Source organism: Ylistrum balloti, unplaced genomic scaffold (assembly GCF_031769215.1).
Source record: "Ylistrum balloti isolate Yb309-2 unplaced genomic scaffold, AGI_CSIRO_Ybal_v1 Utg371132, whole genome shotgun sequence".
Taxonomy (NCBI): Eukaryota; Metazoa; Mollusca; class Bivalvia; order Pectinida; family Pectinidae; genus Ylistrum; species Ylistrum balloti.
Window position 1 is genome coordinate 995,138 of NW_026782621.1, and position 9,776 is coordinate 1,004,913.

Genomic DNA, 9,776 nt, shown 5'->3' on the forward strand with positions numbered 1-9,776 from the left:
TTTGTCATATATTTCGCACATTAACAGCGAAAATCAAAATATTCATCCAAAATTCGTTAGTAAATATAAAAGTTATCAGATAGTATGGAATGTATTATGAATGAAGAATAAATCATGTTTGTCTCATTTAAGAGACGAGATATATAACTTTGTTAGCATATACTTAGAAACAAATCAGTTACAGCAGTCCTGACTTTTTTCAATGAAAACCAGATTTATTAATTTAAGGGATGAATGTTTGTCATATATTTCGCTAGTGAAACACACACGCGAAAATCGAAATATTCATCCTGCGTATTTCACATATATACATATAACACACATATAACGATGTCTTGCAGCTAATCACTAAAAATCTAACAATATATCATAAAGTAATAATTTATGTGATATCTTTATAACAAAGTCATGTGGTATGATTTAAGTTGTTTGAAGAGAATACAATATTTAGACATCATCAAAATACTTTTTTTTTCAACTTTAAAACATGCATTAAATACACAAAAACATATGTAACGTTGAAAACTTATCATGCTCCTAGAAGCAGATATTGAAGGTATGAAATTATAAAATAATAGTTATAAATATATAAGTAGTTTTCATAATTAAATGTCACTGAGTTTGACGGAGTGAATATTTTTCATACTGGTATATTTCGCTCGTGTAACACACTTGTGAAAATCAAAATATTCATTCCATCCCTTAAGACATAACTACTTCTCATAAAGTATTATAAAGAAACTAATATTATGTTTTAAAATATAGATCAGAATGATGAATTCTAAATGATGCATAGATGAATAAACGAATATGATTGAATGATTAAATAAAGGTGACTGACTGAATGAATGAATAAAGGTGACTGAATGAATGAATAAAGGTGACTGACTGAATGAATGAATATAACTTTCAGTTAGTATTACAAAAATTAAAAAAAAATGGAAATCTTCGCCTGCCTTATTGGACCTTACCTTTAACAAAAAGTAATTATTGCGGATTCGTTTAGCATGACATTTGACAAGAATCTATTTCTTCTAGCTGAATTTTGACAGGCTATTTCTTTTCTAAATGAAATTGAGGTGGTCAACATTACGCGATTTTAATCACTTGTATAAGAATAATCTTTCATTTCAAAGAGCTAGTCCAGTGAGTGTATAACATCATTCATAGTTTTGGTATTTGCAATGACTTTTCTAAAATCAAGAATCCAAGATTAGACATGAACACTTTTCACATCTGTACACGGTAAAAAGACAAACATAAAACTATTTCTGACACGATTTCTAAATAAAAGATAAATGTGTTTACTTTAAGTAATTAGTATTTTGATAATCTAATCACTCTTCGATTAATTCATATGAAAGTAGACACAAAAATACGATATTTTCTAATCAATGCTTGAAAAAAAGCATGTGTTTCCCCTAATGTTGAAAATGAAATAAAAATGCAAATTCAATCATAAATTAATACTAAGAGTAACCAAAAATAGGGATAGATACTCTTACTTGAAATGCATTTTCGGGAACGTATGCTATCACAACAAAGCTCTATATCGCTGCCCAAAATTACAATCCCCCATCTTGAAATTTACAGTTCAATGATTATTGATAATAAATGGGATATTTGTAATCGCATCGAAAAATAACGTTCCGTATGAAAACCAAACGAGTCATTTCAAATATTCAAAAAAGTCTTTGTACAGCAAATAAGTCAGTCAATCTTAAATATGACGTCATAATGATATTGCCGTGTTATTCATGACTGGTACGAATAGCATTTGGTGGGTATAAATCTGTATATACCCAAAATCTCATGTAATGGTTTATATTAAACTATATCAATATAATATACTTTATTTACATATCACAGATGATATCTTGCAAATGACGTAATAGTATATCCGTATCTTCTCTGATGTCTAAAAAAATCTCTGAAATTGAAAAGAAAGATAACATTTAACAACAAATTATCCCGAAAAAAAAGTATTTGATCAGTTTGATCAGTTTGCATTTACTACAAAAGTAGTTGTCAGTGTTTGAATTTTGATAATCATAACAAATTTTGACGTCAAATTAATTTACACTTGATTTGCAATCATTATGAACACCACTTAAATTACTTCGTTTAACAGATATGAAAAGGAAACTGAATTCAGAAAATAAATAAAGAAAAAGGAAAATAAAAGACAAAAACTGAACGCTTTCATTATAACACATTAAGAAATAAATTATATTATTCAACGTGTATTATGCAACTGTAGTATTACCTTTTTGATGATATGCTCGTTTACGTCTACATACATCCAGGTGTATAGTTTCATTTTCTTGAAGTTCATTAATTTATATTCTAAAGTATTCAGTCCTTCGGACTTGTGATAGCCCTCCAGAGAGTTGTATATAGTTAACCTGAAAATAAGTACATATTCAAGATGGTGTTGTCATCAGAAAGTGATGCATGCATTTATGCTAAGTACAACAGTGACTCTAACTTGACTTCTCCTGACTGAAATTAGGGTGAAAACAACACACTACATCTTTTTCTTGTGACAACTACGGGATGAAATTCGCAATTGAGAAAAAGTGTGATTTTTAAAATGTCTACTTTCAATACATCTACAAAGTACATTATGATTTTCGAATAATATTTTAGACTTATACAGTTCTGTCGTCCTCTAAATAATAACTTTCCACGCGTATAACATACAATAATTCAGCAATGTTACAACTTGAAACTTATTCTATTAAGAGTTGTGCAGCTGATGTAAATTGCACTTAAAGTTCGCAGTTCATTGTATTTACACGATGTTAGGTTCCGTACCTAAATCAAGGCAGATAACAAATAAATCTGGTACGGTTACTTACCTAGCTTTTAAAACCGGATCTGCAACGTGTGTGAGTGTAGTGACACTTCCTATAGGATTTGGAGGTCTTTCTATGAGGTAACCTTCATCAATTATTCTAAAAGAAATATCGAACACCCATCTTGAACTTATCTATGCAAACGTTGATTTGTTTAATACATCTTAAATACACTTTGAATATACTGAATGTAACGGTGAACGAAATTTTGAGTAAATAATTAGCAGCTCCTTTAAAAAGCCAATGTCACCATTAAAACGAATTAAGTGAACTTCTTTAATCAGCAATAAAGGCATGGTAAAGAATGTTCTTCTGCTAATGATTATATAAGGAATAGTTCATCAAAGTAAAAAAGAATCCCATGAAAATCACACGTGGTCTCTTTGGAGGTATGCTTTGTTAAACGGAGGCAGTAATCAGTCAAGCGTGATTAAGTAGATTTAGGGCATGGTCACCTACCTTCGGTATAAATCGTCATCTTCAGCACCCCATACGAAAAATAAGTTAGAGTAACCATTGATCCTCTGAAATTGCTCCGGTGTAAACCCAATGATCCCACCTACGAGTGTTTGATAAGGCAATCTGCAAGAAATGAATTATTAAAGCCATACTAGCAAATTGATTATGTATTATTGCGCTAATTAAATTTCAGTTATATAGTCTGTTTTATGCGACATCAATACATTTAGTGTATCAAAAGTGGATCATGCAAGTAAAATGTGGTTTGCAAAAAGGAGCACATTCAATAATTGTTCGAAACAGATGGATAATATACATAACATTTCAATTTATTGAGTAAAGGCAGTCAGATTTCCTTATACCTAGGCGCGACATTTTAAAAAAGCTTATATTACACTTTACACTCCATAATAATATCTGTTCGTAAATTGCCCATGTCATTGTTCAAAAAGCGCCACGCAAATAGTAACAGAAACAGTGACAGTAAGACACACACACACACACACACACACACACACACACACACACACACACACACACACACACACACACACACACACACACACACACACACACACACACATATATATATATATATATGTATAAACATATCATAGTAAGGTATATACACGTATATGAGCATATGAATAATTGAAATGTTACCTATACTTATTCCTACTAATACCGGACACCAAATGTCGTATCATATCTGGATTACAATAGAAAATGTTGCGGTCATCCTCAATGACCGTATCCACATCGTTGAAGATAAAACAGTCATATGAGGCAGTTTTCATAGCTTCCACGAAACCAACGTTTCTCATCAGCCCCCTGTTAAAGCTGGAACCTTCACTCTAAATCAAACGAAAAAAAAACAAAAAATAGGAAAAACTAAAAACAACACAAAAACAAATATCACGAATTAAAACTGAATAGGTCTGAGAATAAAAAGTATAAATTTTTTATACAGAAATTCAATTCCAATGAGAGTTAAAATGTAAGCAAGAAAATGTTTATTTTTACCAATTTTCTTTATGGCTTTTGAAACTTTCGCATGAGTTCAAAATATCTAAAAAGTATGATACAAGGGAGATAATTGTAAACACTAAGGTTTAGACATTTACCTGTTCCACTACGAAAATAGTGAAGTCAATTTGTTGTCTAAGAAGCTTGGGCAGTACATTAAAAAGGAACTGAACTAAGTGTTTCCTTCTGTCTCGATACGGTAGTATAATGGCTGTCCTTCCCAAACCTGGACATTTTTTAGGACGGAAGTGACCACCAGGTAAGCTTAAATTTCCGAAAACCTCCTCCAAAATGTCAATGGTTATGTCAGACTCGTCCACTTTTTGTCGTTCCACTTTAATGAAAACAAAAATATCAACGTTTAATATGACAGTATAACTATGGGAGAGATGATTAATTCATTAAAACAATGACATAACTATATTTTTGTCAAATGTGCTTACTTATATATATATATAACTTATCCGAGGGTACACTTCTTAAAAGTACTGTAAAAGTGGTCGTACAATTACAATGTTCATGCTTCTATAAATACGCATTACCCTTTCCGACTGCCAATATACTAGATAAAAGATAAAATTGCAAACAAGCTAACTGTTACATATAGACAAATACCTAAATACAACATTATATCGTTATCATGCAATTTTCCAAATAAGAATATGTTTGACTATATTTCAGGTTTTACGTCATGACTTAAAAATGAAAATTGTGCCGACGATAACATAAACAAAAATGAGAATAATAAAAACTTAGACAGGAGCAAAAGAAAACAGATTTCAATTGATGCAAAGAAAACAATAGACTGATTAATCACTTAATAACATCATTCATCCTTCAACTTGAACAAATTCTGACATATATACAACACAAGGCAATACAGAATGCCAATTTGTCTGGAACACTAAAAGATGATATTTAAACAATTAAACAAAAGAATTATTCTACTTCTCGTTTTGTTAAAAGTTAGCTGCATGAACATCCTGAACCGAATGGAACGGCATTGAGCCAATGTAATACAGAATACGCAACCAAACATTCAGTGCTTACACAAGGTTGCTTTAGGTAATTTTAACCGTGATGATACGAGTTATCCCCCCTGAGCTTAAACAGTCACTTATACATAATAGATGTTTTATGGGTACCGAGATTATTCATGATATGTCATGTTTTGTGTTACGCTTAATATGTGAGAAAACAAGCTATGATAACCATCTAAATAAGTTTATACATACATATTATGATATGCATTATTCATTAGAAATAATCTCTTGGTTAAAGCTATTCTTTATTACATCATGAAATATATTGGAATTGTAAAGTGTGCGAAAAGTTTTACAGTGGAAGCAAACGCGCACCAACGGTAGAGCGGTGACTCCATACCTTTTCATGTCCGATTGGGGAATCAAGCTCCAGTCGTCTAGGTAAAAGGCGAGCCCGTTTAGGGGTTGAATAATGCTGAGTTGATGTTTATACATTATTCAGTGCTACCGTTCACATTTAAAGAACTTTTGATAATTTTCTAACAATCTCAAAAGCATGCGGAAATTGTGAACCTCTACATATATTGTTGGAACAAGAGACGTAGTGTGGAGGCATAGGAGTCATGCTCACTGATTTTGAAATTAAGAAATAGAGTATGAATACATCCCATTTTAATCTATTCTTTTGATATTAGTCGGTATGTATTCTGACAGGAAAGTTAACTTTCATGACGGTATGTATACTTACAGAAATAAAGTACTCGATGGTATGAGTTGGTTTGCATACTTACAGAATGGAAGACGTTGGTGACACGAGTCGAGATTGTCCAGTGGATAGGCGATGACAAAATTGGGATGACCAAAGACGACATAGAATGATTCCTTGAATGTCACACTAATGTAATAGCAGGTCAGAATGAAGATTCCCACTGTAATAAACCTTTTCCGTCTCATCGCCAAACAGTTGGTTCACCTTTACCTGTGCAAACACATACATTCATAATGTGTAATTTAAGATTTTAAAAAAAATGTGCTTTAAAACACGGACATTTTCGAGCTTCTGAATAACTTCAGCGTATCATGTTCTTTTATACATAAACAGTCAATTATTGAGAGCTTTTTGATACATTCATTGATTTCGTAGTTATTTATCTAAAACTATGTCATGTTTCACTTGTTCACATCAAAAGATTACAAAATGCAATCTAAAAAAATTCTCTGTAACGAGTCCCGTCGAGATAATTGAAATATTAAGAAGGAAAGAAAAAATGGTATAATAAGTCACACAAATATCAAGCTGATCATTGACAGATACTGGATAACTAGTGAGGAATGTTCTAATAATTTCAAATTTTGACATTAAGAAATGGAGTATGGATACATCCCATTTTAATCTATGGCTTTTGATATTATATAGCGATGATCATTGACAGATAACTAATAATTAATTAAATGCGCCAGAGATGTGTCCAAGACTAATTAGTGCTGTCAGGAGTCTAATAGGTGGAAATTTAGAAGCAGAGATCGTAAAATCATAAAAAGTTGAAAGATATGAATAAGAGATGCGTTAATCCCATAATTCAATCAGTGTGAAAAACAAGAGATACCATAGGGATCTTGGCTTCCAGCATTGTTTCATCTTTATTTGCTCTTGGAAAATTGGATTTTTTTTATTCTTTATCTTCTCTGTTTTTGCTCTCAATGATAAGAAACTATTTTGTTTCTTATGATCAATCCCAAAATCAAACGATAGAGACCAAAGGGAACATACATATCAAATTGGGAGAGATCCATTCAGTTCTTCTTAAGAAATAGGGATAACAGTCTTTAGGTAGCCAAATGCAATATAGCTGCCAAATGTATACGTGTTGATTTTTTTGACAACACGTGTCGCATGACACATATCATTAACTCATTGGATACTAGTAAACTCTGTTGATACCATCAGCATGTAAATTATCCGACATGGTATTTAAACAAATAATTAACATATTTAAAAGAGTAGAAAATAATAGAATCTTCTGAACGTACAATTGATTGAAAATCAAAAAACTTCCGTCTAGTTGATTGATTTTGATAATATTGTAAATGTACACTTTGTTAGGCTGTTGATGGTACGTTACAGACACAAATAACAAATTGATAATATCTTTTCTAAACATGTTAGATTATTTAGGTTTTGAAAACTGCCTACCATTTCAAAATTTCAGTTACTGTTTTATTTTGATTTAAAAATACAATTATAGATCCGTCTGAAAAGTTGTTTGGTGAATTTATCTGATTAGAATCTAAAAAGAGATTTCAGCACAAAATGCTGAAGTCCATTTCATCAGCTGTCTTCATACTCTCTGAAGCACCATTCCCTTTCTGCTGATTTCATTACCACGCGACACAAAGCGTTTGATGAAAGGAAGCCTACATAATCAGGGCTTTTCTGCCGTGAGTTAATGAGAAGATCAACAATACCATGGGTGATTTGTTATCGCACATCAAACAATTGACAGTTCTGACTTTCCTTTATCCCGCTTTTATTTAAAGATGAGTATTTGCATCTAGATGTGTCTTTATATAAAGTGACAAGTGAAGTATTGCTCTATTTTATCGCATTTTAACGAAAATCATGGCTTACTTAACACTTTTCAATCGCTGATACTTCCAGCAGGGGTCACAAAGTACAGAAGTTATCTACCAAGACTATTGATCACAAGGTCTCAAGTCTGGTCCCGACAGATATAAGGACCAATAAGCAGCCAAACATTTAAACAATATCGGAATTTCCTCTGTATTACTGGGGTCAAAGCAAACGAAGACATCCTATATAAGAACACCATATTACATTTAAAAGCACGTTGAGGTCCTATTACAAAAACACTAAACCACATACCAAATCGCGTTAAAAACATAAATGAATAGGCCTGAGTGCGATTATAGATGTCGTTAATAATGATTTGAATAGATGTTGGAATCATATACAAAAACACTGACCTTCAACAAGCTAAGTTATTTAAATGTGTTAATGCGCAATAACTAACTATATTTATGAGAGACAATGGACAGTACAAGGAAATATCAGGACTTAGATGTTACAGAAGCCACATATCATACCTTAAAATACAAATTTAGAGAACTGATATACATTATCAAAGTCAACGAGGTGATTAACAAAACCTAAAGTAAGAATATCACAATTTCGTAAAAGTACACTCAACCAGGAGTTATAGTCAGGGGTGTATATAAATGTACCTCCCTGATTATGTGTCTCTTTTCATCACATATGTTATGGCATTTCTTCGCAACGCATAGAACATGTTGTCTTGTGGCTATGTACGGTTTTATTGGAGCCTATAGGGATGTGGAACAATTAGTATGTATTATATATGCACTATATATGAAATGTCAAATGAGTGTCAAATGATTACCAGCCCACCCCCAGCCCCTCCCCTCCAGGACAGTTAAAATAAATTGAATCTCTTTCATCCAAACCCTTCATGAAGGTGTGAATTCACTCTGGTAATTCTTACATCGTTACGTGGAGCAGCAGTTAGCGCATGGATACCGTCGTTAAAGATTAGAGCCAGTGCTCTGTGACAGTAAAAACAAAGGAAATGAATGCCATCTCCCTCTCATCCAGGCCTGTTTCCTGTTATGAACCATGAAGGTGTGAAATTTCGAAAGACTCTTAAAACTGGTGCTGTCAAACAAACCATTTAGCATCCACAGGCAGGGCATCACGATAGGATGTAGGCTGGGAACAGGTAATTTGTCACTTATGTCAATTACATGTAGTAACGACAGGTGAGATGAACGTTATCTAGCAGCATCCCAATCCAACTCGGAGTTTCGGTAGAATCAACTTTAATTTCAAACAATATTATCGACATATACTCGAGTCGGGTATTAGATCAAAACTTAAAGATCGAAATCCGTTGAATTAACATAATGATCACTGAAAGTATTAACAACATTTTGTGAAGATTTTCAAATTAAAATTGCAAAACTACGGACCATGGGAGGCCCACATTTTAAACATGAAAAGAAATTCATTCAGTACTCAACAAAAATTTGCGATAACAAACTTTCACTGTCAAAATCCAAGATGTTCACATGTTAGCCATTTTCAATTCTTTTTATCAGTTCCAACATTAACAGGGCAAAATCAGAAACCAAGGAAAACCTGCATATGGAATTTGAGATTTATCCAATCTGTAAAAAAAGAGTGGCAACAAATATTCATTGGTAAAATCCAAGACGGCCGCCTGCCAGCCAGTTTGTTGCATCTGATACAATGTATGTCCCAAAACCAGAAGGGAATAACTAGGGACCAAGGGAAACCGTCAAGTACTTCTCAAACAGCAATAGCAGAGAATTTTTGAAGAACAGACGACAGGTTATTTGAATAGGGTGCTGAAAAGTAATCAAGTTACTGTTCAAATCATATCTTTTAATGGCT

At 32.5% G+C, this 9,776-nt stretch overlaps 1 protein-coding gene across 1 annotated transcript; it reads right to left on the minus strand.

The window, feature by feature from the left end:
- Positions 1–1,425: 1,425 nt before the first annotated feature.
- On the minus strand, positions 1,426–6,286 carry LOC132560982 (beta-1,4-galactosyltransferase 4-like; the record flags this gene model as incomplete). The annotated part of the gene is made up of 7 exons (XM_060225689.1): positions 1,426–1,930; positions 2,267–2,405; positions 2,862–2,957; positions 3,318–3,440; positions 3,981–4,171; positions 4,442–4,677; positions 6,118–6,286. Coding segments are annotated over 7 exons (966 nt in total), but the record flags the coding sequence as incomplete, so codon positions are not given.
- Positions 6,287–9,776: the final 3,490 nt, after the last annotated feature.